This window comes from Apiospora marii, assembly GCF_038362585.1.
Source record: "Apiospora marii strain CBS 49790 chromosome Unknown utg000004l_segment0_segment0, whole genome shotgun sequence".
Classification (NCBI taxonomy): Eukaryota; Fungi; Ascomycota; class Sordariomycetes; order Amphisphaeriales; family Apiosporaceae; genus Apiospora; species Apiospora marii.
The window spans coordinates 1,233,642-1,261,177 of NW_027117375.1; the positions used below are offsets into that span (position 1 = coordinate 1,233,642).

At 53.3% G+C, this 27,536-nt stretch overlaps 13 protein-coding genes across 13 annotated transcripts; 7 read left to right on the forward strand and 6 right to left on the reverse strand.

Moving 5' to 3' along the window:
* Window positions 1–91: 91 nt before the first annotated feature.
* PG985_006325 (uncharacterized protein) lies at window positions 92–556 on the forward strand (the record flags this gene model as incomplete). The annotated part of the gene is made up of 1 exon (XM_066826094.1): window positions 92–556. One exon carries the CDS (start codon window positions 92–94, stop codon window positions 554–556), a length of 465 nt encoding a protein of 154 aa, XP_066685701.1.
* Window positions 557–1,174: 618 nt separating this feature from the next.
* Window positions 1,175–3,051, forward strand: PG985_006326 (uncharacterized protein; the record flags this gene model as incomplete). Its single annotated transcript, XM_066826095.1, has 2 exons — window positions 1,175–1,271; window positions 1,349–3,051. Coding segments are annotated over 2 exons (1,800 nt in total), but the record flags the coding sequence as incomplete, so codon positions are not given.
* A 542-nt stretch (window positions 3,052–3,593) lies between these two features.
* On the reverse strand, window positions 3,594–5,289 carry PG985_006327 (p48 polypeptide of DNA primase; the record flags this gene model as incomplete). The annotated part of the gene is made up of 3 exons (XM_066826096.1): window positions 3,594–4,272; window positions 4,333–4,977; window positions 5,054–5,289. 3 exons carry the CDS (start codon window positions 5,287–5,289, stop codon window positions 3,594–3,596), a joined length of 1,560 nt encoding a protein of 519 aa, XP_066685703.1.
* A 1,419-nt stretch (window positions 5,290–6,708) lies between these two features.
* On the forward strand, window positions 6,709–7,759 carry PG985_006328 (nuclear protein 96-domain-containing protein; the record flags this gene model as incomplete). The annotated part of the gene is made up of 2 exons (XM_066826097.1): window positions 6,709–6,764; window positions 6,829–7,759. The coding sequence occupies 2 exons, from the start codon at window positions 6,709–6,711 to the stop codon at window positions 7,757–7,759; spliced, it is 987 nt and encodes a 328-aa protein (XP_066685704.1).
* A 563-nt stretch (window positions 7,760–8,322) lies between these two features.
* PG985_006329 (uncharacterized protein) lies at window positions 8,323–8,800 on the forward strand (the record flags this gene model as incomplete). Its single annotated transcript, XM_066826098.1, has 2 exons — window positions 8,323–8,535; window positions 8,639–8,800. The coding sequence occupies 2 exons, from the start codon at window positions 8,323–8,325 to the stop codon at window positions 8,798–8,800; spliced, it is 375 nt and encodes a 124-aa protein (XP_066685705.1).
* A 269-nt stretch (window positions 8,801–9,069) lies between these two features.
* On the forward strand, window positions 9,070–9,561 carry PG985_006330 (uncharacterized protein; the record flags this gene model as incomplete). The annotated part of the gene is made up of 1 exon (XM_066826099.1): window positions 9,070–9,561. The coding sequence occupies one exon, from the start codon at window positions 9,070–9,072 to the stop codon at window positions 9,559–9,561; it is 492 nt and encodes a 163-aa protein (XP_066685706.1).
* A 638-nt stretch (window positions 9,562–10,199) lies between these two features.
* PG985_006331 (uncharacterized protein) lies at window positions 10,200–11,136 on the reverse strand (the record flags this gene model as incomplete). Its single annotated transcript, XM_066826100.1, has 3 exons — window positions 10,200–10,301; window positions 10,367–10,492; window positions 10,558–11,136. The coding sequence occupies 3 exons, from the start codon at window positions 11,134–11,136 to the stop codon at window positions 10,200–10,202; spliced, it is 807 nt and encodes a 268-aa protein (XP_066685707.1).
* A 1,809-nt stretch (window positions 11,137–12,945) lies between these two features.
* PG985_006332 (uncharacterized protein) lies at window positions 12,946–13,759 on the forward strand (the record flags this gene model as incomplete). The annotated part of the gene is made up of 2 exons (XM_066826101.1): window positions 12,946–13,310; window positions 13,399–13,759. The coding sequence occupies 2 exons, from the start codon at window positions 12,946–12,948 to the stop codon at window positions 13,757–13,759; spliced, it is 726 nt and encodes a 241-aa protein (XP_066685708.1).
* A 311-nt stretch (window positions 13,760–14,070) lies between these two features.
* On the reverse strand, window positions 14,071–14,730 carry PG985_006333 (uncharacterized protein; the record flags this gene model as incomplete). The annotated part of the gene is made up of 2 exons (XM_066826102.1): window positions 14,071–14,388; window positions 14,479–14,730. 2 exons carry the CDS (start codon window positions 14,728–14,730, stop codon window positions 14,071–14,073), a joined length of 570 nt encoding a protein of 189 aa, XP_066685709.1.
* Window positions 14,731–15,406: 676 nt separating this feature from the next.
* Window positions 15,407–16,549, reverse strand: PG985_006334 (uncharacterized protein; the record flags this gene model as incomplete). The annotated part of the gene is made up of 1 exon (XM_066826103.1): window positions 15,407–16,549. The coding sequence occupies one exon, from the start codon at window positions 16,547–16,549 to the stop codon at window positions 15,407–15,409; it is 1,143 nt and encodes a 380-aa protein (XP_066685710.1).
* Window positions 16,550–18,621: 2,072 nt separating this feature from the next.
* PG985_006335 (peroxiredoxin (alkyl hydroperoxide reductase subunit C)) lies at window positions 18,622–19,350 on the forward strand (the record flags this gene model as incomplete). Its single annotated transcript, XM_066826104.1, has 3 exons — window positions 18,622–18,974; window positions 19,051–19,096; window positions 19,177–19,350. The coding sequence occupies 3 exons, from the start codon at window positions 18,622–18,624 to the stop codon at window positions 19,348–19,350; spliced, it is 573 nt and encodes a 190-aa protein (XP_066685711.1).
* An 820-nt stretch (window positions 19,351–20,170) lies between these two features.
* PG985_006336 (E3 ubiquitin-protein ligase dbl4) lies at window positions 20,171–21,948 on the reverse strand (the record flags this gene model as incomplete). The annotated part of the gene is made up of 2 exons (XM_066826105.1): window positions 20,171–21,621; window positions 21,855–21,948. The coding sequence occupies 2 exons, from the start codon at window positions 21,946–21,948 to the stop codon at window positions 20,171–20,173; spliced, it is 1,545 nt and encodes a 514-aa protein (XP_066685712.1).
* Window positions 21,949–24,896: 2,948 nt separating this feature from the next.
* Window positions 24,897–26,822, reverse strand: PG985_006337 (uncharacterized protein; the record flags this gene model as incomplete). Its single annotated transcript, XM_066826106.1, has 6 exons — window positions 24,897–25,012; window positions 25,080–25,310; window positions 25,374–25,966; window positions 26,017–26,278; window positions 26,340–26,549; window positions 26,621–26,822. 6 exons carry the CDS (start codon window positions 26,820–26,822, stop codon window positions 24,897–24,899), a joined length of 1,614 nt encoding a protein of 537 aa, XP_066685713.1.
* Window positions 26,823–27,536: the final 714 nt, after the last annotated feature.

Below are 27,536 nucleotides of genomic sequence, written 5' to 3' on the forward strand. Positions count from 1 at the left end.
TTAATAACATTGCCCTTTTCACAAGATTGGCTTCAGACCTCCAAAGATATTCCCCTAATTATTCATCAGCTCCACCACAACCACCAATATCATGCTTCTCCAAGCTTTACACATCGCGCAAGCAGCCCTGGCCGTCTATGGCGGACAGCAGTCCTTCAACGCCATCCAGAACCTGCAGAAGTACGAGGAACCCACGGAGAAGCTGGCCAAGTACTCGAGCGAGGCCGAGCGGCAGCTGAAGAAGACGCGGAGCACGCAGGCGGCGGGGGCCGTCGCGCTCGCCCTGTCGCTGGCGGCGTCGGTGCTGCTGGCGTTCCGGGGCCACACGTACGGTTTCCTGGTGCGCACGCTGGCGTCGCCCTTCATGACCTTCTGCCTCTTCCTCGCCCGCCAGCACGTCCAGGACTACTGGGGCGGCGGCAAGCGCGTCCCGCTGCCCAAGATGGGCAGCTACAACGATGCGCAGAAGTCGACCGAGGACCTGCTGCAGGTGCTGGAGAAGCTCATGTTCTCGTGGTTCGCGACGAGCGTGCTGTGCCTGCTGGCGGGGTACTAGAGAAATGGCAAGGGGGTAGGAACGACAGAGCAAGGAGTTATGGGAATCATTATCTATACCTTTAGCAGTGTCTGAAACAAACGGGGCATATCTGCTAGAATCGCCCCCAAGACAAGTGACCGAATTTTATCAAAACAGTGCTTGTATCATCAGCCTCTATTCGCATCCATGCTATTCATATGTTGGAAGGAGCGGGTGAAACGTAGCACGCAGTATTGTGATATACAGCATGTAAGGGGAGGTAGTACCTGCCTGCCGTCAGAATTAGCGGGATGGCCCTGGAACTGCGCAGGGGGCCCACCATGGAATTTCCAGTGGAAGGAGCAAGGAGCTCGGGCCTTAAATGATGATGCTGCTGCTGCTTCCTGCTGCAACTTTCCGATCGACCTAGCCTAATGCCTGCCAAAAAGTGAAGGGTCCCAAATCGCGACTCGACTCTAAGCAAACCAAGCAAATAACACGGGGGGAACACGCAATTATCAACAGACTGCCGCCGCCCCCTACGCAATACCCATCCAGCCCGGAACCTGCACCATGTCAATGTGATTGGATGCATGTGTGCAGCTACCGACTTTCGTTTGCGCGCGATCTTTTGCAACGCCTGATGATGGCGTCCAGACATCCCCCTCCAATGGGACCCAGAATGGCCCTGCTACCAACACGCGCACCGTCACTGCACTGAGCAGATGGTCCATTCTGGATAAGAAGCTGCCTCGTAAGTTGGTTGGCTGGCGGTCTTGCAGATGCAATCGCATGTCGTGCACGAGCTAACATACCCGTCCTCACTTTTAGCCGTTGGGCAGATCAAGGCCATCCACGTCTACGACTTCGACAACACCTTGTTCAAGACGCCCCTCCCCAACCAGAAGCTGTGGAACGGCCGAACTACTGGTGCTTTGGGCTCTCCCGACATCTTCATCAATGGTGGTTGGTGGCACGACTCGCGCATTCTAGCGGCGACGGGCGAAGGCGTCGAACGGGAGGAGAAGCGAGGATGGAAAGGATGGTGGAACGAGAAGATCGTCGAGCTGGTGCACCTGAGCATGCAGCAGGAGGATGCCCTGAGTGTCATGTTGACCGGAAGATCGGAACGGGGCTTCTCCGAGCTGATGAAGCGCATCCTTGCTAGCAAGGGGCTGGACTTCGACCTTGCCGGCTTGAAGCCTGCCATTGGACCGAATAGCGAGCGGTTCTCTAGCACCATGAAGTTCAAGCAGGCTTTCCTCGAATCGCTCATGGAGACCTACAAGGACGCCGAGGAGATCCGCATATACGAAGACCGCGTGAAGCACGTGCAGGGCTTCCGCGAGTTCATGGCCGATTTCAACCGACGACAAGAAGGGCACAACGGCCAGAAGACACGCGGCCCCATCAACGCCGAGGTCATCCAGGTGGCCGACATCTCGACGAATCTGGATCCCGTTGTCGAGGTGGCCGAAATCCAGCATCTGATCAACGCCCACAATGCTATGCTTGATCAGCCGGGCCCTCGGCCGCCCGGAGGCAAGCGACACGAGCGTCTGATGGTGAAGAAGACTGTCTTTTTTACTAGTTATATGATTGGCAAGGCAGACAGCAAGCGGTTACTCAAGCTCGTACACCTGCCGAAGCTCTCTCACACCGAGCTCAAATTCCATGCTAACAACATCATGATTTGTCCTCGCCCGTGCCCTGAGAGCGTCATAGAGAAGGTGGGTGGCATGGGGTCCAAGATGAGGTGGAAGGTAACTGGCACGGCATGCTTTGAGAACAGCATATGGGCGGCTTCGGTCGCACCTGTGCCGTCGACAGCCAAGTACCACACCGACAACCCCAGCCCACTGGTCGTCCTTGCGCTGCGTAAGGGCGCGCGTCCCATGGATGCCGGCAAGATCCAGAACTGGCAACCTGTCTCGGCAGACAAAGCCTTCGAATTTGAGACGACGGTGGGCGAGAAGGTTCTGCTGCGAATTGAGCCGGAGGACTCGAACGAACATGACTACGAAAACTCATTTGGTAACAAATCATCTAATAAGCGAAAATACAGCGAGACCGACGGCCAGCATGGTCCGCACGGCAACTCACATGGTGACCGCAACTTCCACCCGGGAGGCTACGGGGGCCGAGGTCGCGGAGGATTTCGAGGCGGTGCTGGAGGCGGCACGTCTAATCGTGGACATCGCGGCGGCCCCCGAGGCGGTGGTCATCGTGGTGGTGGCCGTGGAGGCAGAGGCGGTGGTCATGGCTATCGATCATTGGATGACCTCGGTGGCCGCGACTTCTCGACCGGCGGTGGAGGATACGGCCAAGGTCCGGCCGTGTCGTATGATGATCAATTTCCCACTTTGCCGCAGGGTGGCCAAGCCGGAACTGGCTTCCAGGCTCAACCGCCCACTGGCCCTTACAACCCAGGCTACCAGCAACAAAACTGGCAACCTGCTGCCCCTTCACAGGGTCGACCTTCGGGAGCTGGACCTGGCGGATTTGGAGGCCCCGATCTGCAGAACCTTTACTGATCAAGACCCCCACTGAGACCCTACTCTGTTTCGGAGCGCAGTAAACGAGCAGGCAGCACCTGCATGCGCTGAACCATTAGTTTGTCAGCGATCGTGTCTTTATTCTACTAGTGGGTATTCTCGCAACTGGCCAGCGTTCCAATCGGATATGGATGATATCGAATATCGGACGACAGTGGCAAGCATGGAATATGTGTACGATAGGTTGAACGACATACCCATTGCGCATCTGACGCGCATGTACGCGAGGCGTTATTTTGGCAGGAAGAAAACTCATGGATGGCCGCAAAGATGTGACATGGATGTCGATTTTGTTCACAGCGGGTAGCTAGCTGTATGAGTGTACGAGCGCTTTCATCAGTCATCTCGGATATGACCAAGAATGATACTTGCTAATTCTTACAAATCGTCGCCCCAACTTCTTAAGTGCATCATTGATTGGCGATATCACTCATGAGTACGATCGTCACTTGCAACATGGTAGTTTTGACTTTGTGTGCCATTACTTAAAAGTAATTTCGTAATTCGTCGCCCTGCTCTCTCTAGAACTCCATCCCGTCGGCTTCCTCTCGTTCCCTCTTGACTTTGGAGTCACGCTCGTCCTTCATGAGCGCCAGGACAAAACTCCTGAAGTACTCGACATAGGGCTTCAAGCTTGTCTTCTCCCAGTCCTGGATATTCGACCTCTTGGCGGCCGGGACACCGTCTTCCTTCTTGACTTCGGCATCCTCCTCCTTGACAGCCGGGTTTTCGTCGCCCTCCTGGTCCTTCCACTCGTCGATCTCGGCCAGCAGCTCCTGGACCGTGGGGACGGCGAGGGGGTCGAAGTCGTCGAGGCGGCGGGGGTCGATGGGGACGCAGACGCGGCCGGTGCCCGGGTGGATGACGAAGGGGCTCTTGAGCAGATGGTTGAGCTTCTTGGAGACCTCAATGTCGAGGCGCGGGTAGGTGTACTCGAGCACGATGTCCTGCTTGGCCTCGAGCAGCTGGCGGGCGTCGAGCGACTTGGAGGCGCCCGACTTGGCCACGGCGTCGATGTCGGCCCACTTGGCGGCCGAGGACCGCTCCGGCGACGCGTCCCACTTGTTCTGCAGCGCCGTCGTCAGGGGGCGGTCTGGCAGCAGCGTCAGGAGGTGCGCGGCGCGGTCCTCGTCGCGCCAGGGGTCCTGGGTCGCCAGGACGTCGGTCTGGAAGTAGGGGGCCAGGAGGTCGAGAGAACGGCTGTCGTGCGTGTTGATGTCAGTTTCAAGAATAGCAATCTACATCATCGGGCCATCTTACCTGATGTGAGGGTGCAGTGGCCTCCTCAGATTCACCTTCTTGCCGCCCTGTGCGCCACCCTTAATCACTTCGAGGTAGTTTGCCACCGCTCGTCGCTTCTGGTCGTCCATGGTGCGCACCTTTTTGTCGCACACCCAGGCGTGTATACCACGTCGACCCGAGTAGACCCACATGATGTGCTTGAAGCCAAAGTCCTCGCGCAGGGCGGCGTCGACGACCTGGACGGCCATGTTCATGAAGCGCCAGCACTTCTGGCAGATGTTGGCCTTGTCGCAGCAGGTGCGGATGTCGTCGTAGTCCGTCAGATCGATATCGAAGCACAGCTCCTTGGCGATGGGCTTGAAGGCGCTGGCGTTGCGCACCGTCTTGCGGTCGCGCGGGTTGGTCGTGTAGACGGGGCCGATCTCGATACGCGAGGGCAGAAGGTTGAGCATCTCCTTGCGCATCAGGTCCGACGTCGGGTAGGACATGTAACGGCGCCAGACGTCGTTCTGCAGCGTCAGGGCGAACTCGCGGTGCGCGAAGTCGTTGGTGGGCGTCGGGCTGTGGTTCAGCCATTGGAACAGGTGCCTCCAGGGGAAGAGGCGCTGGTAGAAGGAGCGGAGGATTTCGGGGTCGGAGGCTTTTAGCGAGATGCCGGTATCTCTGTCAAATTCAAGTCAAGTCAGCATCGGCAGCTAGAAACTCGGGCTGTCGGCAGGAGGAGCGGGTGGATGCGCACATTGGAGAGCCTGGCGCCGCGGTGGGCGAACTGGAGGGTTGGGTTTCTTGTGGCCGAGAGCTGGGGAACTCGTCATCGTCTGAGTCTACATCTGCGAACAAGTCTTCTAGCTTGACCTCCTTTTTCTCCTCGACAGCGGCACCATTTGATGTGCTAGGCAGCGTTTCTGGCTCGGCCATGGTAATGTCGCCGTTGGAGACCTGGCTGTCGCCATTCTGTAAAGATTCGTCGGCCATAGTGTGTTAGGCTTCACTCGGGGTATCTTTGGATGCTCGGCAATACTGAAAAGATCCTTCTTGAAGTCTAAGTGGTGTTATACGAGCTGACTGTCGTCAATGCCGGGAAGTGTGGGATTGCTCCAACACAGGTATAATATGCATGGATTCTACTTCATGGTGGGGCGCGGTATCTACATAAGAAATCGAGAAACGCGCCCCGGAGCTGGAGAGACGCGTCGCGCGTTAATGGGCATTTTCGAGATACGTACCGTATGTCGCCCCCACAATTCACAACCCCATTCAGCAAGCTACCAATCAATTTGATTGATGGATGGATGCCTCATGCAAGCACAACACCATCCCGTGTAAGTACTCACATACAGACGCAAGAGCTGACCTTGGATCCTCAAATCTCCCTAAATACTGCCCAGGTTCTTCTTGGAGCTCACTTCCATGGGGTCTTTAGTTTATTAAAGACTTCTGTTAGCATCCCTGGTCTCTGTTTAGCTGGACATGTCAGTGGGATCATTACTGGGGGTGCTAGCAGTGACTGATGGTTTCATTTTATTTGGCTGGAGGCTTGGAAACCCTACTCCGAGAGTCCGAGAGGCCTTTATCCGGGCCTTTGTTCTTGTCTAAAGCGGTGCACTGCTCTGACCAGTTGCTCATAGGAGTGGCCAAGTAGGTGAGGCGGTCCCAAGCCTACAACCGATGCATATTTCCGATAGCCCTGCAACAGGAGCCGGACCCGGCCATGGTACAGGTGTGACATCACCAAGTGAAAGTAAATTACCAACTGGCAAAGTCCTGAAAAGAGTTTGGACCTCATAAGTCAAGTTTGATACAGGACATTTCAGTGGCCGGTGTACAAGTGATGAGTTCGGAAAAGTGGCATTTCCATGAAGGCCACTCTTCCCGGGCCAATGAGGAACAAATATAAGAGATAGTTTCCCACTAACCTAGAAAATCATCATTGATCATGAAGGGTGAATGAGCACTTGGTTTGTACGTATTAACTGGTTGAACGGGACTGAAATGGATGAAGGCGGATGGTTTCAAGATACTCGAGTTTATTGCATGACAGTATCAGGTAGCCATCCATGATCAACTTACCTCGTCCCCACACAGCCATTTTACATTACTCGACTTGATCAGGTAGCAGTAACGGAGAAGACGGGTTACTGAGGCAGCATCTTTTCGACCTACTGGTATGTACATAGCTAACCTATTCACCATCCCAATCCCACGAGTACCTAACTTTGCAGTTGCCCAAAGCTCACAATTCGCGGCACACAATTAGGCAGCGACGAAGGCTTTCCCTTCTTTCCTTCCGATCCAATACCTCACGAACCAAATCAGAACAAGGGTCGTATGAACTAGGTCTCGAACTCCAGTCCACCAGCCTGGCACGGCCGACAATTCAGGGCTCTCATCAACATGGCCGACCACCCCTCCAGATCCGTTCGAAATGTCGTGGACATGTCTGTTGGGTCGTAAGTTCAGGGATCCTCTGCAGATTTTATTCTGTCTTTCTTTGCTAACATGCCCTAGCAACAGCTCCGAGTCTTCGTTCAGCATCTTCGTCGGACCAGAACGCCGCCAGTTCATTCTTCTCGGCCAAGTACTCAACATGAAGTCTATTGGCCTGGATTTGCTGGTCCTGAGATGCGCGGTTTCCCCACCCGAGCAATTAGAGCTTCCCGGTGCTCTTGTCGAGTACCGTTTGGATATTGTCGACCCTGAAGCCTTCAATCTTCTCGCACAATGTCTGTACGGGATGGATCTCCCCCGAGTTCCGTTGGCTTGGCCACGACGCACCAAACTTTCCCTGAAAGACGGCTGCCTAAGCGAAGTACCACATCCTGCTCAACTCCAGACCTCGGGTGCTCTTGAACCCTTAGTTGAAAAAGAGAACGCCACTGGTTCCGATCAGAACAGGTTCCTTCACATTGTCTTTCATGAGCCATACCGCAAGTTCTCGGCCGAGGAGATTCGCATATCAGACAAGTGCAGGTTGCGACATTTGGCAGCCTTGAAGAAGAGCTCCATGGTGAATCCCAAAGGCGCTTCTGAAGGTCATATACAGCAAAGCGCTGTGGTCAAAACAGAAGACTCCGGCAAGCCTGTTGATGCAGGAGCTTCAATTGAAGAAGAGAACGAGCGTATTCAAACTGGTCTCTTGAAACTCATGCTAGTTGCCGAGATAGCAGGATGGGATCAGTGTTTCACCGATGCCATGGACAACTACCGACATGGTGAAATCCAGATGAAGAGAAATTCTCTGAATCTCGACCATATCGACCTCGCATATTCTACCATTGCGTCTGCCCACCATATGCCTGATCATTCGCCGACACTGAACTTCATCGCGGACTATGCGTACTCAAAGGGTACTGAGCACGGGCTCCTGACAGTCTACCTGGGGTTGTTTACCAAGTTCCCGAGATTTCTGAGCGATATACAGCTGAGAGAGCAGGGTACTCACTAGTTTCCCGGTTGAGCAGAGTTCGATCGGATGTTATGGGTATCACTGCATTCCAAGGCCCCGAGAGATGTCCCCTGGGTGTCATGGGTCAGTAACGGCCCTGTGATGTCGCCTTGAACTGAGGCTCAAGAGTTCAGAGACCTGATTGGGTGACCAAACAATGATTATGAATGGCTTTTCAAGAAGAAAGATATGACGAGTAGACTAGGACTAATTGCTTCTCAACTGTCGAGTTTGATTGTACAATACTTCACCGGACTTGATGTTCGGACATAGGGAGATGGATACTTGGACCATTAGATGGCCCTTTAATAATGCATATGTATCGTCTGTAATGCCCATCTGACTTGTTAGATCAATTGCACGCGTTTCTCAATATCTTATAATGTCCATTTGGTATGAGTGCATCAGACCGTGTTAGCCCCAGGGGTTTGTGGAGGGAGATCAATCTGCAAGTCGATGGTTATCCACACCTACTTGAGTACTGTAGAATTATTGCCGCTGGCCCTTGCAGACAAACCGACGACCCAGCCCAACCCATCTCTCCCACTTGCACACCACCAACAATGGCAGCGCGTACGCCTATTCCTGCGATCTCTCTTATCAAGGGCAAACGCAATGCCCCTTCGTCCTTGCACATCCGGTGCCATGTCAAGCCTGGAGCCGACAAAGTGCGCGAGGGTGTCTTGGCCGTGTCGGACGATGGCGTGGAACTGTGCGTCGCGGCGGCCCCACGCAACGGCGAGTCCAACAAAGCCGTCGTGCAAGTCTTGAGCGATGTAAGTTGAACGCCTGTAGTCAACGAATTGTGTTCCGTGGTGTTTTTCTACCCGAAATCGCTGTGTGGCTGACCTGGTCGGTGGTACGACTTGCTTTTCTCAGGCTCTGAAGATTCCCAAGATGGACCTCCGCATCGTCCAGGGCTTGAAGTCGAGGGATAAGACCATCGAGCTCTCTTCTCAGCTGCTGCAGACGACCGATGAGGCCAAACTGGAGGAAACCATTTCTGCCATCTGGAAGCGCCTCAAGGAGGAAACAGACTAGGTACATACCCAGAGAATCCTGGCATGCAGGCCGCTGATCGGTTGCGACTGTGTTGGTTCCTTTCGCTGTACGCTCGCACGACCCGACCCCCTGGATCCTGCTGCAGGACTCGCGGCACAGCTAGTCCCAACAACACCTTCATGTCATGGGTACATGTAGCTACCCAACTGCCAAACTTCCTTCCACTTCTCATCCTCATTTATCTTGATCACATGGATTCTCTATCGCCAACACTCTCTGCGCACGACAAGTCGGCAGAAGCCGCTGCAATGGAAGACCAAAAGGAAGACCAGCAATCCCACGAAGAAGGTGACGATCTCGAGGCGGCGGAAAAAGGACATTGCGGCCCCGTATCGACATCAGGCTTCATCACTGCGCCGAATAGTAACTTCTACCGCTTGTTGGACTTCATGTTCTCCAACCCCTACTACCCACTTGCATTTGCCTTGGTCGGCTGCTCAGTCTTCGCATGCGATTTTCTCTTCCCCTCCAGGCCTGGCATCAGCCCTTGGGTGCACTGGCTGACCAGAATTGTGCTTGACCCTCTCTGGCAAACCTACAATGGCTGCCATTATGGCATTTCCTCTATCCTTCTCGGGATCTGGGAGCGGCCCGAGCTGATATCGAAACAACCTTCCATCAGGATTTCGCCTCCGCCCATAGTCATCGGCTCTATAGCGCTACACGCCGTACAGCTCAAGCCGGCGACAAGCCGCCACAAAAGAATGGGCATCATGTGTTGCAAGCTGCTCGTGTTGTGAATCAGTTTGTTTGGGCTCGTCAACTGCCTTCGGGCGCCAAGCTACTACTGGGAGGATCTGGTGCTGAATGCGAAGTGGATCATGGCGCCCAGCACTGGGAAGATCGTGGTCCCTATACCGTTGGCTCTGCTTTGCTACGACGTGTGCTGCCTGTTGTGGACTTGCGTGGCCACGCCGATCATTATCTGGGCAGTCATCATGAATCTGGCCTTTTGTCATGCATGGGCTGGCGTCTGGCAGTACAACGAGCCGTTAGCTCCTACGGGGGCTCTCACGCAGTACATCAATAGGGTGGTCGGTCGGGTTGGGTTCGTACCTTGGACGCGAATGGCAATGATAGCCTTGCAGAGCCTGAAACTCCTCAACCCGCCGGTCACAGTTGTGGCATGGGTCTACTTTGGAAACCGAAGAGTCATTGAAGCGCATCTGGACTAGATCTGGACGTTGTTCACCTTACGGAACCCAAAATATTCATGCTGGCGTGGTTAAGAACTAGTTGTCCCAGGCCGACGGACGAAAGCCGTATGTAGAACGTGTGGAAGATCGAATTCGATGGTTCTTGGTTCATATGTACAATTATCAGAAGTAAATACAATTAACATATTTCGCTTGCTCTTGGATCGAATGCATGCCCAATCTCAAGGGTTGTAGTCGGTGACCTGGACATTGCGGATCTGGAACGTCGATCCGGCACTGGGACCAGGAGTACCTGACGAGCCCTCCATCTGCAGGTCAATGATCTGGAAGGCTTTGTTAGAATATGGTAGGAGACAGCAAAAAAGTTGTAGATAATCAGATCACTCACGAGATAGAACGCGCTGTTGACGTAGTTCTTGCCATACTGGGTGGTAATCTCGCCACCGTCCATGAAGAATTTAACCCAAACGTCTGTAGCAGAGGCGGTTCGGATCTGTGCACGGATGGTGTGCCACTTGAAAGAGAAGACGTCAGCAAATCCCCATTACTACCAGGGGCGAACAGCTTTTCCAAACTCACGTTGTCGGGGCTGGGGTAGGTGACGTCGTGGGCGGCGACCTCGCTGCTCGTGTTGAAGGTGTTGAAGGAGATCTTGCCGGAGCCCTTCCACTCGGCAATGTCGATCTCCGGAGGCCACCCTTTCACGGCGGTGAGCCAGAAGGCGGGCCAGGTGCCCTTGGCCACGGGCGCCTTGAAGTCGGCCTCGAAGTCGTAGCCGCCGCCGGGCTTGACGGTGAACTGCTGCTTGGCAAAGACGGTGCCCGACAGGTAGTTAACGGGGTACTGCTGCCCGCCGTTGGTGGCGGGCGGCTCTCCGCTCGCGGGCGACGCCGTCAGCGTCAGCACGTCGTTGGCCGTCGACACCTTGGCCGGGTCCATCCGCGCCCCGCCGTTGTGGTCCGTCCCCCACGGGTAGTTGTGGCTCCAGTGCGTGTCGAACGAGGCACCGAACGAGTCCTTGGGGATCACCGTCTTGCCGTCCGCCCGGCTCGCGACTTGCGCGCCTGCCGCCCGGGCAAAGGGCCCGTCGACTCGGGGGTACGCCGTGACCACGCCAGCGAGCGGCAGGGCCGTGGCGAACAATGAAAGACAGCGCATGTTTGTTGATTCTGTTGTTGGTAATGAGCAACCACGCGCAGTTTGTGACGCGGAGCCGGGAAAGAAGGAAGGTGATGGCAGCCAAGTCAAAACGAAGCGAAAGACAGAGCGAGCCCTTGAGGAAAGGATAACAAGGGAGACGGAACGACCATCATGGCTGCATTATATATAACAGATTGACTGCGTAACCTAGCAGTCGGCTAATTGGGAACACTACACTACTACCATCGGCAAGCGTCCCAATGGAAACGGAGGTGTTTCGACGTGTGGGTGGTGGGAAATTGAGAGGACCATGGACATGGCATGGTGGCCAGGAGAAACAAAGCACGATGCGACTCTGGGGTCCAGGCTGCCAGGGGTGATGCCAACTGCCGCATCCTGTCGTTTGTTTTGGGCTTCTCCAGTCTTAGCGGCTGACGATGGGTCGGGTGAAGGATTGGCCTACTGGGTTGGCCATGGCTCTCGCTCTCCCCACATGCAAACACCCTCCCGCCCAAGACGCATCAACGATTCAACCACAACTGTCAGTCTACTTGCCTAAAGCAGATGCAGATGCCGGATCGGCGCAAGGTCGAGCAAGTAGGCTTGTCTTTGATTCGTGGATTTTTCAGGGCGAAGACGAGAAGAGAAGGCAGTCAGGTCAATGCAGGCAGCTTGGAACGTCATAGGCTGTTTACCTGGCGGGGTGTGGGCCAGGGTTTATGTTGCTTCTCAATGCAAACGCTCAACATGCGACAGGGTGAGAAACCTAGCACCTAGTGTTTCTTATATTTAGGTGGCTACCTGATTTGTAGATTGAGATAACTGCAGTGCCGAACGATTCACATGCCGGATCATGCGGCGACCGGTTCTCTGTCTTTACGGCCGGCATTTATTCCCGGAGCAGCCTAGCTGAACGGCCGCCGTAATGGCTCCTGGAATTGGCTAATCTTTCGGGGGTTCCGCGGCCAAAGAAGGCCCTACGAAAACCACCCGCCCCGGGGCATTGACACCGGCGTCGGGGCTGTGGTAACCACCCACCCACCACTTCAAATTCAGACTTATGGCTAGTTTGATTTTCATTGCAAGAATCTTCATTCACAGTCGCTATTGTCCTCAGGTTTTGCATCGTAATAACGTGATGGTGAACAGGGCAGCAGGACCAATGCCGAAAGCTGTTGGTCTCAGCCGGCGTCAATTACACTGGGTGAATTACCCCTCCGAAACTCAATGTATCTGCCTTCGAGTTCTAAATTGGTGTGTTGACGGGCGGACAAGACTGTCAGGATCTTTAATCCAGTCCTGCCACTTGAACACATTTGGAGTCCTATTCATGCGTGTAGTCACATTGGAAATGTACAAAGAGTTCACATCTTTGACCAAAGCACTGAGTTATTACATCTACGATAGAAGGTGTACCTCTCGGTTCCAATCAGGGAACGTAAAGCTCTGAGAGTGCTGGGAGACAACGGTGAAGCCAGAAACTGTTTAAATAACTACAGCTTATGACTGCAATGAGTTTGAATCACATATATGGCTTGGTACCCCAGTAGATATGTGTAGCTGGTAGTCAGCGATCCCCCATGCGGGCCCAAGCTAGGTGGATGTAAGAGGGGATAGGTGCTTTGTTTTCGTTCTGGGTGATCTCGTTGACACAAAATGGTCACGATCAACACAACAACTAGTCTCCCAAAAGCTGTCCAGCAATACCCTAGCCCACCCTGTGTAGCAAAATTGTGAGCTTCGTTTTGTTGTTGGTCGATACTCAATCCCCCTAATTTCCTGGATTCTCGGCAATCATATCCCCTGATTTCTTCTCATCCTCTCGTCATGCCTGCAGAGCCAACTCCCACCAAGCCGAGGCCAAACGGCACCGGTACTCGCAACGATGATCCCAAGAGCAACACCGTGGAAGTCAGAAGCGACGTTTACCGGACCAGAATCCTCCGCATCACCGCAACCTTCGACCCGCGCCTCTCGGCCTTCAAGATGCCCATCCCGACGCTGAACCTCCTGAACCCAGGGACCATGAAGCCTCTCGAAGTTTCCGCCCTCATCTTCAATGCGCAGCGGGACAAAGTCCTCCTCCTTCAACGAATACACGCGCCCAACACATGGGAGGTGCCCAGCTTCAGCATCTTCGACGGAGAGAAGAGCGCGCTACATGCGGTCGTACGTACCGTACACCAGTGCTCGTATGTTCACCTCCCCTAAGAATAACCACTGCCCCTGGCCTAAGACAAGGCAGCCATAGGCTGACACCGCTCTGATTCGATGCTGTAGGGGACAAATTGTCCGCAGCATTACCCGAGGAGCCGGGTTCTACGAGTATATTTCCATTCCATCCTGGCCGCCGTGCCGGCGCTACTGTTTCATCGTCGAGGTGGATCATCCCGAGGAGGAAGAGGTCGCGCTGTGGCTGGAGCTCTACCAGTCTTTTGCGTGGCTCACCGAGGAGGAGGTCGACGAGGAGAAGTATGGCAGTGACAAAGCGCCGCTCGACTTCCACGCGCCCGCGCTGCGGTGGATCATCCAGAAGGCTTTTCGCACCGTGAGAGAGCAACAACCACAGCTGCAACCACACCAATACCGATGGCCACGCCAACAGCAGAGGAAGGAGAGCCACCATATTGAGAGTGTTTAACTTGGGGGGAACGTTTTGTCAAAGCTTGACCCTTCGCGCGAGGAAGGAAAGTGGATGTTAGGATACTCCTACGGTTTCTCTTGGTTTGGTATTTTTTCTAGGGGGGGGGGGGGGAGATAGGGATGTCTTGGGTCTCATGAGTTGGGTTGATGTTTACAAACGTCCAGCTGTATGGATGGTGTTTGCTTTATACGATACATAGATGTGCTCCATGTAGTGTCGGAACCGCCCATTTCATGACATTTCACACCCTCAACTTTCCCTGCCAGTGCCGTGTCTTCATATCCGATGCCTTCTTCCCCCCCCCCCCACTACACAGCCCAGTCGTACTCGCCCCCATACTCGGTCAGCCAGTAGCGGTAGGTGCCGCACTGGCCGTTAACGTCGTCGCAGTCCGAGTCCACGCCGCTCCTGCCTTGCTTGATGCACGGTCCCAACAGCGTCGCCGTCATGGTGTCGGCAATCTGGGCCGCGTTGCCCGAGTAGGAGCCCTGGACGGCGCAAACCTTGACCAGGCAGCTGCCCTCCCACCAATTCAAGCACAAGTTGTTCTGGACGGTGACGTTGCCCGGGTAGCCGTGGAGGTCGCCGATGGCAGTGACGCAGTCTTCGTATTTGGCTGTCGTGGACTGCCGAGTTTCCAAACCCCGACGTCAGCTTCTCACACTCTGTGGCCGCAGAAAGGGACAGGAAAATAAAGTGCCGACTGATGGACTTACCGCAAGGCACTGGCCCACGGACTTGGATGCAGTTGACTCGGTCGTTGAAAGTGTGCTGCTGGTCTTCATCACCTTGGCCGAAGAATTACGGTCGATGTCGTTCTTGGTAACTAGACCCCGAGGGCCGGACCCAGTGGCCGAGCGCCGGGTCACATGTGATGATGTCTTTGTCATCCGTGGTGGATTTGGCGCGGCGGAGGCGAGCGGGAGCAGCAGGCCGCCGGCAGCGGCAGAAATGGTTGTAAACTTCATTTTGGATAAGATGGAAGCCGTAAACGGAACTGATTGTACGCAATAATAGGTCAAGTCTAGTTTGCTGGGGATTCGTGGTCTAGTTAGATAGATTGTTGACACGTACTGAAGCCGATACAGAAAGGATGTTGGTGAGGAACTGGAGAGGTCAACAGCATGCGCCTAATCCTGGATATGAAAACTATGCCTGCCTGACTTGGTAGGTATTGATGAATCGGCGACTGCTTCCTTCTCGGGAAAGCCATAAGTCAAATTGATGGGACGCAACGGTCGTAGCTTCTTATTTTTAATACTAGCACGACTGACCTTGAACCCAGCCAGGGGGTAAAGGGTGTACTTTGACAACGAGGGAAACCACCTGCACCTTTTTGTTCCTTGTCGACAAGCGGTTTGCAATTACTCCATCGAAGCTTTCGAGGATGGACTCTTGTAGGTAAGCTCTAATTGCATACATAGTGGGTTCCTTCCTGCAAGGCCCTGTACCACTGCAATTGCCTTGATGGGCTGCTGCAGAATCCGCAAACATTGACACCCCTAATATCATCCCCCCTTTTCTGATTTTCAGGCGATCTGCCTTGACTCTTGAATGGTTCACCTTGTCCCAGTGGCCCTTTTCTAAGATGTAGTTCAAGCCGTTTGGAAGACAGTGGAAAATGCGTTCTGATTTGGCTCCCTTCTATTCTCCGATTCCGATCAAGTATGCGTTGGAGATGACCTTGAAGCAACGGCCGTCATTGACGTTCTTGTATACAAGCCCCTCCCGCGGCTTTCCAAAGATGCCGACGCCCTCGGCACGTTGGAGTAGCTCCTCTTGGCTTGTGGCGATGTCGTGCAGTCGATAATACCCTTTTACGGGCACATGCTTGAGACCCAGCTCTTGGGTCATCTTCTCCGTCTCACGTGGGCTCAGGGCGGCTTGGGCGTCTATGTCGAAGATTCTGTAGACGTAGAAGTCGTGCTTGTCCCCGGTAAAGCCCTCGCGGTTCTTGTTGATGCTGGATCCGCAGAGCTCGCCTTGGATGGCGAGGTTCGTGCCCAAAGCTTCGAGCTTCTGGGGTAAGCTGTAGAAAGCTGCAGCCCGCCAATAAAGGCAGCCAGGCTTGTTGGGAAGGTGGTGTTTGCGGGTGCAGACACCGAAACGGCCTTTAGGCTTGTCGGCATGGCCATCTAAGGGGGTAAGCGCCTTGTACCAGGGTGTGTCACAACAGACAAAGTACATGGTTTCGGCCGAACCATCCATCTTGACAGATTCTTGGTACACGGCGTCTTTGTACTTCTCCGTGAAGAGGTTGGGGCAATTCTGCACCCGTTTAAGATCGCTCTTGGGCAAGAAAGCTGGGACCGGACCAAGCGAGTTGCCCATCTCTTTACCCCTAGCGGTGATGCGGTGTTCCCACTTCACGACCTTGAGCTCCGAGTCGAAGGACATGCTCATGACCTTCTGCATGGCCTCTTCTTTACTGGTATTCTCTTCGAGCTCGGCAATGACCTTGGTGATCTCGGGGAAGTCACTGAGCGGCATGATCAGCCCTTGTGAAACAGTTCTCTCCAGCTGCTTGGTCATGACATGGAACCCGAATTTGCCATTCCACATAATCATGCTGCCATTGTGGATGTGAGTCTTGCCGAGTGAGGCAAATCGGGCATCTGTGGCCGGCAAGAACGAGTCTACCTCGAAGTAGACGATGTAGTCACCCACACGAGCGTTGCCCTGTTTCAAGCCGCATTCCCAGCCATCAACCTTGGCAAGTAGCAAGCCTTTGGTGACTGTGGGCTCCAACCGCAAGATTCTCCGGACACTGGCTAAGCTTCTTGCCATACTGAAACTGTGCCCGGATAGTTTGTGGGTGTTGTGAAAAGCAGGATGATTGACCGGATTGTACAGTCCGATAGGGGAACCAACAAATTACTCAGAAGGCTGCGGATCAAGTTGAATGTTAGGGAGTTCGAAACCAAGCGTGTTTTCAGAACCTTGAATGAAAACAGAGTGATGGTACACGTACAAAGAATTTGGAACATTAGGATTTAAAAAGCGGATGTGTGGCCATGTCGCCCTGACGATAATCTGGTAGAGCGGGTCTCGATCAGTACCACTGAAGGCAACAACCTGCCCCTCCAGATTATGACTCCTGTATTTTTCACACAAACGGGGTAGAATGAATGTTTAGGCAGGAAGGAATGACCGCTGACCCTGGCATTGGCCCCGCAGGCAACCAGTTGAGAGCGTGGAACCTTATCCCCGGGTAGGGGGGCCAATACTCTGGTTACCACTTGGCTCGATGCTCGAGATGAATTGCAATCAGGTAGGTAAGGTACCTTCCAGCTTCTGGGTAACGACCAGGTACCTGTAATTTCACAAATGACATTGTTACTGTGAGTTCTCCTGGGCACGCATTGGTCAGTTTCTACATCAATCCGGGGCCTGGAGTGACATATGACCCATTGCCTTTGGGCATTCAAGCAACATGCGGTAATGACTTACATAAATCCGAGATGGGTTATGTGATTGCAGTCAAGAAGTCACCTCTCATGCTTGACAGAGGAAAGACGAAGCTTTCGATATTAAATATTGCTCCTTCTGAGGGTATATACAGTTTAAGAACATATCCGTGATAACAGTCACCCCTTCCTCTGCTATCGTCTATATGAATCAGAAGTTATTCACAATAGATATACAATGCTTTAGGATATCTTCAGCTTAGGTGGCTATACCTATGTGCTTCTTAGCCACCACTTCCTTTGACACATGGCTCTAGAGACAGTACACGATCTTCATGGGTATGCATTTTCCTTTCTCTTAACCTCAATGCAATGCTAAAAAGGAACCTCGTCATGGTACGTATGAGGGAGACAGTTCATTTCTGGGTGTAAATAAGCTAGAAACCCCGCGCAATGTGAAACCACTGACACTGTAGAATAAGGTGCTTTGAATACGAAGCATGGCAGTGTACATTGATGTAAACATGCCAAGACTGTTGTCTACGCGGGTCTGGATACGGAGTTTTCAAAGCGCAGAGATCACTCTAGGTAATTAGGTAGGGAGGAATACAGTATTTGCAGCGCCGTGTTATATGTGTACTGTGTTAGGGGGAAACTTGGGCCCTCCCAGTTACAACATTAGGGACAGATAGAAAGATACGTTGTGTCGCTGGTGGATTTGCATGATCGCACCGGAAGGGTTATTCGTAGATCAGCAGCGGAAAGGTTTGGTTAGTTGACCTCGAGTATCGACAGTCCAGTCTGCCAAGACTCTTCAATGAACGAACCCCTAGAGCCTGGCGGATAGACATAATAATATGTTATATCTCTCATGCTTTCTTTCTTTCTCCCTCATCGTGTATTTGTCTAAACGGCGCATTGCATTGCATCGGCTTCCGAGTCCATCCTGGAGTGGGATTAGAGTTGGCAAGGTTGGACAGGGCATTGCTTGGCCATCGGATCGGTTGGCCATCGTGTACGGCATAGGGTGTACCTGACAGGGGATCCCACCCCACGTACTGTGGATTTATTACCCTAGCCAAACACAGTGCCCCAAGCCGAATTTCTCATGCAGGCTTACTGTCCCGACAATACCGGGTTGCCTTCCACGACACAGTGTGTGCGCACCTACCCATGTGCCATTGGAGCCGCCATGTCGTCATCCCCCAGCCAATTCCAATTGATTCAGGTCCGAGAGCTTGGGCGAATGCGAAGCTCCGGCGCCAACCCCAACATCCTGTCCGTCAACGTCAACCGGCATCCATCCAGAATAGCACCGCTCGATTAGCTTCCAACCACTCTCTGGACTCTAACTTTACCTTACCCATAGCCTGTTTCTCTCTCTCCCCTCTCTCTCTCGCTCGTCCATCAACAAACAAACAAACAAACCCAATCAACCACACTCTTGCCAAAATGGCCTCCCGCGTCTTCCGTCCCCTGGCCACCAGCGCCAGCATGGCCGCCCGCGCCACCGCGGCCCCCGCCGCCGCCAGCGCCCGCAGCTTCCACGCGACGCGGCGCTCGCTGGTGCAGGTGGGCGACTCGCTGCCGAACCTCGAGGTCCTGTGCGAGGCGTCGCCCGGCAACAAGGTGAACCTGCTCGACGAGTTCAAGAGCACAAAGGGCCTCGTCATCGGCGTCCCCGCCGCCTTCTCGGGCGCCTGCAGCCAGCAGCACGTCCCCGGCTACATCCGCCACCCCAAGACCAAGGAGATCCTCGGCCTGGGCGGCAAGGTCGTCGTCGTCAGCGTCAACGACGCCTTCGTGTGAGTGTTTTTACCTATCCGCCCATTCGCAGACATGAGGCCGAAACAGGAAGCTGATAATACATGGCCTGGACAGCATGAACGCTTGGCACGAGCAGATGGACCCCGTCAAGGAGTCTGGAGTAAGTTGTTTCTTGTCCTTGTCCTATATTCCGACTGCCCCCGATCCACCATGCTAACCTCAGCCCACTCCCTTCAACAGATCCGATTCTTGGGCGACCCCACGGGCGAGTTCACCCGCGCTCTGGACCTGGGTTTTGACGCCCCGGCCATCTTTGGCGGCATGCGCGGTAAACGATATGCCCTGGTCATCGAGGATGGCAAGGTCAAGGAGGCCCACGTTGAGCCCGATAACACGGGAACCAATGGTAATTAATCGCCGCTTCGAAACCCCGTCATGCGTGGGAAATGGGTTTGCTAACCTTGACTTCTAGTATCTCTGGCGGAGAAGGTCCTGGGTTAAACCAATCATCCATGCCCACATGTACGTCGCTGTGGCCGTGATTTGGGTTCAAGTCTTTATCACAAATTCAGTACATCGAGTAATGAAGAATACGATGAAGTATGCAAATGAGAATTCTATGATGGAGCCATCCCCAGCTGGCAAAGCTGCATGCGCCCCTTCGAGTGTGAAAATGCGCTCATAGTACAGGAAGCGAATGATAGCTACAACGCCCAAGACGCCCGTAAATCTCCGTAACCTCGCTAAACCCATGTGCCAGCCTTCCGTGCTCATGAGTTGCACTCAAAACATGTTGGATACGCCAATGCCAGAAGGAAATCTATGATGGCCCGCTACTAATATGTATCCTCCAGCTAAGAAGCCTTTCCTACGCTAGGTATATTTAATTCGAGAGCCTCTGTTGCGAGGCATTTCTAGCAGCGTCTTATTGCCTGCGTGGATCTCATTGTCGTCCACTTTGGCCGTTTTTCAAATCAACATTAAAAGTCCACCGGCCTGACGAGCGCAAACAGTTAGCGGACACGTGCATAATTATAAGGGCGGCGGACATTATTAGCTCACTGGCACTGGCCAGATTTGTTGACAGTAGCCCCGAAAAGGGGCAGCATGGCCAACAAGGAAGACAAGGGAAACCATACAAAAGAAACCCATCGAATTTCTATCAACGCAAAACCAGGGGTAGTCGGGAGTGACCAAATAAAACCAAGGTCGCTTGGAGCACTTTACTCCAAGCTCACAGGTCGAACAACATACCATTGGCGAGGTTTTCAGCTGTATCTTGCAACAGAATCAATCGTCGCTTGTTGCAGTATGAGGTCTTGTCCATTATGTCGACCTTCAACTTCGAGTCGGCCAGTTCCGAGATAGGCTTCTCAAACATCTCCGACAGGTTCTCCACGGCGAGCTCGAGGTCTTTCTGGTTGTCTTCGAATATCTCTGTAAGATTGTTCCGGGCCAGGTAAAAAGCGAAGGCGTACGTCCACTTGAGTGTCTGACGACACGTCTGCAGAGCTTGGGATGCTGAATTCAGGTATTGGACTTCGATCCAAGACATGCCCGAGGCGGACTGGAGCTGGACCATCTTCTTCTCCGTCTTGGTATACATGTCCTTGTCCAAGCGTGCCGACTGCTCGTGGTTTGCGTACCGGTTGTAGTAATGCAGATAACGCTCGAGAGACACCCGAGACTTAGCCTGGGCATCACGAGCGTCTGTTCCACTCTTCTCCTCGAACCGATTGCAGTTGTACCAGCTCGTTCCGTGTTCGGACCACAGGCCCATGCACATCCAGCAGAACTCATGTTTGCACTTCCGGCATGTCATGTGGTTGCATCCGCCGTTCTTCTCTATAGTCGAGTTGCATTTGGGACATTCTTTCGTGTTAGCCGAGATCCAGTTTGCCGTCTCGCTGTCGTCGGCACATTTCTTGAGCCAGCGCTTGACCAACTCGCAAGGGGCAGGTTGGTGATCGCTCAGGATGCATCCGAAACAAAACCGGTATCCACAGGCGCATGCTACAGTTGGAACCACTTTGTCGAGCTCCTTCTTCTTGATGCCGCATTCGACCGCGTTTTCGCAATCGGGGGCGGGGCACCACTTTAACGTGTCTTTGTCCTCCACGTAAGTCCGGTTCAGTAACTCTTGGTACCTATCCGAGAGTTCTGGCGTAACAAGGAGATCAAGAGATCGAGCGTCAATGATGCGCGAGCATCCCTCAGCGGGACACTGAATCCTGGCGGCCTCACCCTCTTCTCGGATCTTCTGGGTCAAGTAGTGGCGGTAGCAGTTCACGCAGTACCTATGCCCACACTTCATGGCAAAGCTCTGCAGTCCTTCGTCGTCGTCGCAGCAAATATCGCACATAAATTCGGACAGTGTTTCAAGCTGCGGGGGGTTGGCGACACTGGTGACGATGCCTGCTGCTTCCACGACCTTGTCCGAGTTATCCATGAAGTCTTCAATTAGGCGCTCCTTATTCCAACGGAAGTGTCGGAGCAAGATGGCGGCATCCTCTTTGGACATCTCCAGGATCATGTTCACCTCATTCATCATCTCTTCCTGTTGTTTCTGAATGTCGCCAGGGCTATACACTTTGTAGCCCACGTCGTAAGCAACTGGTGTCTTTTGCTTCTGTAGCCCCAGGTCGGGTTCATCGTCGGGATCTTCGTCGAAGGCATCATCGAATTCTGTAACCCAAAAAGTCATTAGTCAACACGGCTACGAGCATTCAATGGTTGCGGCACGATCGCTACGTTCAAGCAGACGGAGCGAGTTGAGTAGGGTCTGCCGTCATTGGGTGCCCAAACAATGACGGATCTACCGGCAACGGGCAGCAACGGGGAAATGAAATGGGATGCAGGACCGGGCGAGCCCAAATGACAATGCGAACGACAAGAAGAGAGGCCAAAGGGGTGCTTACCATCGCCATTTGACATATCGTCATTTTCACTATCATCGAGCATGATATCATCATCACTGCTCACAGTGGACAGGAAGTCTTCGTCGGAATCCATGCCGGTGACTGGAGTGGGTGGTGCAGGGTCTGGATTCTGGGGGTTGAGCGCAGCAGTCCGTCTTTTGTTGGTGCTGGGCGCCGATGAGGAAGACGAGTCTGTGATCTTGGCCTCCGCCGCCTTCCGCTTCCTCGTGATGGGAGGAATCTTGTCGGCGGTACAGGGTGGTGCCTCACAGGAAGATGCCCGTCAGCAAGCGACGAGCAAATACCGTGAAGACGACCGGCGGAATTGAAGGGTTGAGTTTCTGTTTGAGTGGATGGGCTGCGCGAGTTTGGGTTTGGAGAGGAAGACAAATTCTGCGAAAAAGCCGAAACTCGAGGGTTAATGCGAGTCACAGGACTTGTAACGCAACGGGCAGCGGGAGGAGGGCGTGTGATGGAAGAGGATGGTGAGATAGGATGCGATGGATGAATAGATGCGTCACCGGAGTTGACGGTTACCTGACCTCTGGGTCGATAGCGCTGATAGGCAACTCAGGCGCTAGGTGGCTACCGCCTACAGCGGCTTTCGAGGCTCAGGGTGCAGGGGGGGCCTTTGTTAGGGAGGAGGGGCAACTGTCAGCACCAGACTGCAGATCCAACACCGGCACAGGTTAGGCTAGGTAACCGGATGGTGGCAGAGCTTGAGTTGCATGTGGGTAGCCTCTCGATAGGTGAGCCGCACGTACTGGCAATTCGTGTTTCACTTTTCCGTGAGCAATCAAGGCAGATCGATTTCGATTCCTTGTTCTGACCCAGGTATCGGATTAGTAAAGCAGGCAGCAGGTAGGCGGCAGCTGATGGCCGCTCCGAGAGTCAGAGCAGCCAGAGATAGTGGTGGGGTGAATTGACACCGGCAGAACGGAGCAGGATACTATCGTTAGGCAGTCGCAGGCAGGGGCGGGGGGCCCTGTAAGGTATGTAGGCTGCAAGCTGGTACCGATTTGATAGGTAGCAATTAACCCAAACCAAAGCAGCCAATGCGGAATCGAAAGTACAGAAACTACGCTGGCTTAGGTAAGACCCCTCTGCATACCTCCAATTTCAACTAAGCTGGGTCACGAGTACTTACCTAACTAAAGTGGTTCGAATCTCGAGGTACCTCAAGATTTGAGGTGGATCAAGTGCAATATGTGGGCATTTCCCGAAACCCCGAAGTTGGGCTGGCAAGGTGCCTAGGCGTTCAATGTGTTGTTCGGTTGCAGCAAGAGTTGTCCAAGTCGGTATGAGATGAACTGCTGAGTTGGCTGGCGCAATCAACAGTACACGGTCAAATAAAACACCAGGAAGCCAGTCAGCACATGCGGTAGTGGCTCGTTTGTTCGTTGGTTTGCAGTGTTGCGTTGGCAACGAGAGGTATCCGGCGTCAGGCATGGACTCTAACACTGATGAGGTACATGCATAGTGTATGTACCTCTTTTGCGGTAGGCATGTTGCTGGCCGGGATTGATTGATTGATCGAACATACGGAGTCTGTGCCCTCCCTGTCAGTCACCTGCTGTGTGACCACTGACCGCGGCTGGGAAAGAAGCTGTGACCTGCGACGGCTACGGCTTGCAATGCATGAGCCACCACCACCAACCGTTCGCTGGGCCTGTTGTGGCTGACAACATGAGGCCTTGACCTTGAGCTTGACCTTGATCTTGACCCTGACAGCAGAATACACGTTCTTCGAGTATGTGTGTGTGTGTGTGTGTGTGTGTGTGTGTGTGTGTTTAACTCGTAGCCCGTGCAGCATGGATTATCTCGTGGATAAGGCCGCTCGCTATTTGTGAAGTCCGCTTGGACATTCAGTAGATGTGCAGCAGGGCATGCAGAGCAGATATGTTTCTGCCAGTCCCCAAAACTGAGAATATCCTATCTTTGCCAGTATTTCGGAAATTTGCAAAGATTGTTAGGATGTGTCTCTTTGCTACTTTCCTGGCATGTCTATCGTGCAAGGCAGACACAACCGCAGCAGTGACTTGTATTGATACACCCCAGCTTATAATCTGGGGAGCGAAGCAAACTCGTGGGACAGTTACCCGTTCTTCTGATGTCTCTTGGAGGCCATGGTCTAGTCATTGTTTGTGTTGTGGACCTTGGAGCAGATCGAGGAGTGATAAATACAGTCAAGTAAGGTTCCCAGTTCCACGCAAAAGCGCCGTGGACAAGGCAAAGCGAATCAAGAAATTGCACAAGGATGCGTGTGTCGAGCAAATGGTCAGGGCAAACTCCTCTGGGTCGACAGAAGCGAGGATGTCACTGTGTTCGTGAAATTTGTGATGAGCGGTTGTGTTCGAAATTTACATAGAACAAGTATGACTCACACCAAAGGGCTCCGGGTTTGTTCCGGGAAGATTCCGGAACGGGGCCGGAAAACAGTCCGGGATGTTTACTTGCTACATTTGGGTTGCCTGAGCTACATCCAAATATTCTTTGAACGGGGACTGGAATTTCCATGCGGGTTTAAGCGGCAACTACTCAAGTATGAACTCAGGGGCCGAGAGGTATGAGACAATTCTCGGGATATAAACCTGCATCTGCAATAATGACTGTGACTGGACACCATCCAAACCAGTTCGACTTGGGAAATTAACGACAACGTTTTCTTTTCCTTTTCATTTCTTTCTTCTTTTGCATCAGGACGACTAGTTGTGGGGAAAAGATAACCACTTGGCTGCTTGGACAGTATCTTCCTAATGTATACTCAACATGTTTGGTTGAGTCCATAAGACTTGGGGACAAAGCCTGTATTATATGCATCACAAAGTAGTTCGAACAAGATCCTGGAATTTCGAACCGAACTCAGGAACGGAGGCGAACTTGACCATACTGAATAGTAATTGTAGTCATACACATACCAAGCCGACAGCAACATGAACCCCTCTATAGAGGCCTACACAATATGATTTCCCCTCCAGTAAACTGCTCCATTGCCACGAAACTGTTGACCTTCCGGGCCATTGAGAATAAAAACAAGGATGTCTAGACCTGATGGTGTGCAACGGTAGAACCACCCTTGGGCTCTTCGTGCTCGAGGGTGTGGACGACCTTCTCCACGGCCTCGGTCTGCTGGGCAACCAGTGCATCGGATTCGAACACTAATAGGGAACCATTATTAGCATTACCAACACAGTACACAAAACAGCAGGGAGAGTGTGAACGTACAGAAGGCAAGTTCCTCGAGAGTTCGGCCATAGGTCTCGGGGTAGAACAAGAAGATGAAGATGTTTTCGAACGCGAGCCAGCCAGTATAAGCTGCCATGAACTTCCAGCCGATGGCATCCATAGCAAGCGGATTGACGTAGGTAGAGAAAAAGCCGCCAAGCTTGCCAAAGATCTGCTCGACACCGATACCACGAGATCGAGTAGCGTAAGGCCATATCTCCACAAGGTAAGCTACAAATAGTGTGAGCATAAAATAGATCACCTTTGGGACCGGTACCGGCGTGGGAGACTTACTGTACGTCAAAGAGTTGTTGCCGATGTTATAGGTAGGCGAGTATGCAAAATACCAGAACAAGGCAGAAATCTGTGCAGCGGAATTCGTAAAGCCTCCGTCGACCGCTTCCTGCAGTCTCTCAAACGAGACGGTCATGGCTAAGAACACAAGCAGCATAGTCACCGAGGAGAACAAGAACATGACGCGTCTGCGGAACCTCGCAACGAACATCGCGATGATGGTGGCGTTGATCAGACTCCAGCACTGGTTGGCGATGTTGATTCTGCTCTTGGCGAACTTGGAAGTATAGCCCATTTTCTCGAATAAGACGTTGGAGTAGTACGAGAGCAGCGTGTTGCCAGACATCTGGGTAAAGAGACCGATGAAAACAGAGAGGAACACGCGACGACGCATACCGGCGGTGGCGAAAAGCTGGGTCCAGGATTGCTTGCTGTTCTCCATCTCGAGTTTGATCGTCGTCTTGATCTGGGCTATTTCGGCGTGAACAAGCTCAGAATTAGCGTCGCCCTCGGCGTGATACTTGACAAGAATGGCCGTCGCCTCATCGTCTCGGTCCTTGCTCACTAAGTAGCGAGGGCTTTCAGGGAGCAAGCTTGAAAGCAGTCAGCAGTCGGAGGCGGAGGTGTCTCGCAATCCACTTACAAGACAGTAACAATCTGGAGGAGGGAAGGGACGATCTGCAACAACGACGGTAACCGCCAACTCCAATCCCCTACAATCTCGACGGTTCCGATCGAGATTGCGGCTGCGAGAATAGCACCGAGGAAGTAGGATGCGTTGAAGAAAGCAGTGAGGGTCGGACGCTCTTTCGGGTGACCAAGCTCTCCGATGAGAGACGAACCGGAGATGATACAGAAGAGGATACCGAAGCCGAGGATCATACGGGCGATGATGTACATGGCGACTGCAAAAAGACGTGTGTTAGAGCACGGTTCTGTTTCCCGAGTGTGAGAGACTATCCCTACCGTGTTGAGCGAAACCCTGGAGGAGAGCACCAACGGCTTGGATCAAGGATCCTATCATGATCGACCATCGCCTACCCAAGCGCTGCGAGAGCCATGGAGCAACTGGAACCGCGAGGATCGACCCGAGTTGGTAGCAAGCGTTGATGAACCCCAAAATGTCGGGCTTGATGGCAGCCTTTCCCTTGCTATCCAGGTGCCCCTCGCCAAAATCTGGGACCCGTCAGCAACCACGCAACTGCCCTGTATGTGACGTCTCCCTATGGGGCATGGAATGTACGTACAGGTGTTGAAAGGGGGAGAGAATTGAAGGGCGTTAATGAGCTGGGAGTCGAAACCCGACGTCATCTCGACGCCCATACAACAGATGAAGAGCCAGAGGTAAAGATATCGCAGATTGGGCTTCTTGTACCATGGCGTCTTGTCCCCCGCGACGATGGTCGCGATGAGGGGGTCAGCCCCGTGTCCCTTGTTGAGAACAGCCATTGTCGACGCTCGAGATGTCGCTTCAGCGGTGCTCCTGGAAGTTTACGAAGATTAGGTGTATCAGAAAACACTGCAGTAGTAGGTAAGAGAACGAGCCATCGCGCTTGTTATGTATAAAGTAGGTAGCCGTTGGAATGCCGAATAGCCATGGCCTCGGAATCAACAGCTCATACAATGATGAGTGGCCATTGAGACACCAACCCCTGCTCCCTTGCCAAGACATGCACAAGTAATCTGTACGTTTTCCCCGTGAATAGGACCGCTGCCCCATGGGCGGTGGGAAGGCTGATTGGCTCTAAGTGGCCGGGTAAATTGGAGGGCGGGCCGTCAGCCGACACCGCAATCTGGGGCCCCGACATGGAGAATGAGTGGAAAGGGTCGTCTGGAGTAGGGCGAGAGACGCCGCTCAATCAGGTCCTAGAACATACAAAGCTCCTGTCGCCAACGTGCACCCGTTCGAGTTCCAGTAAGAAAAGAGTTCACGACCTCCTACTGCGATGACTGGCAGTGAGTGTCGTTGAAGCTTTCTGGGTGGCTGAGGCGCTCCCGGCTTGGCCACAAACACAAGCACCAGCAAGCATCACGCCCGCACCTTGGCCATGCTTAATCGATGGACAAGCCCGCAAGCCGATGACCTAGTTCTGAACTTGGCTGGCCGTTGTCCCAATCTGGCTCAGTGATGCTTGACTGCCAAGGGTTCATGGGTCTGCTAGC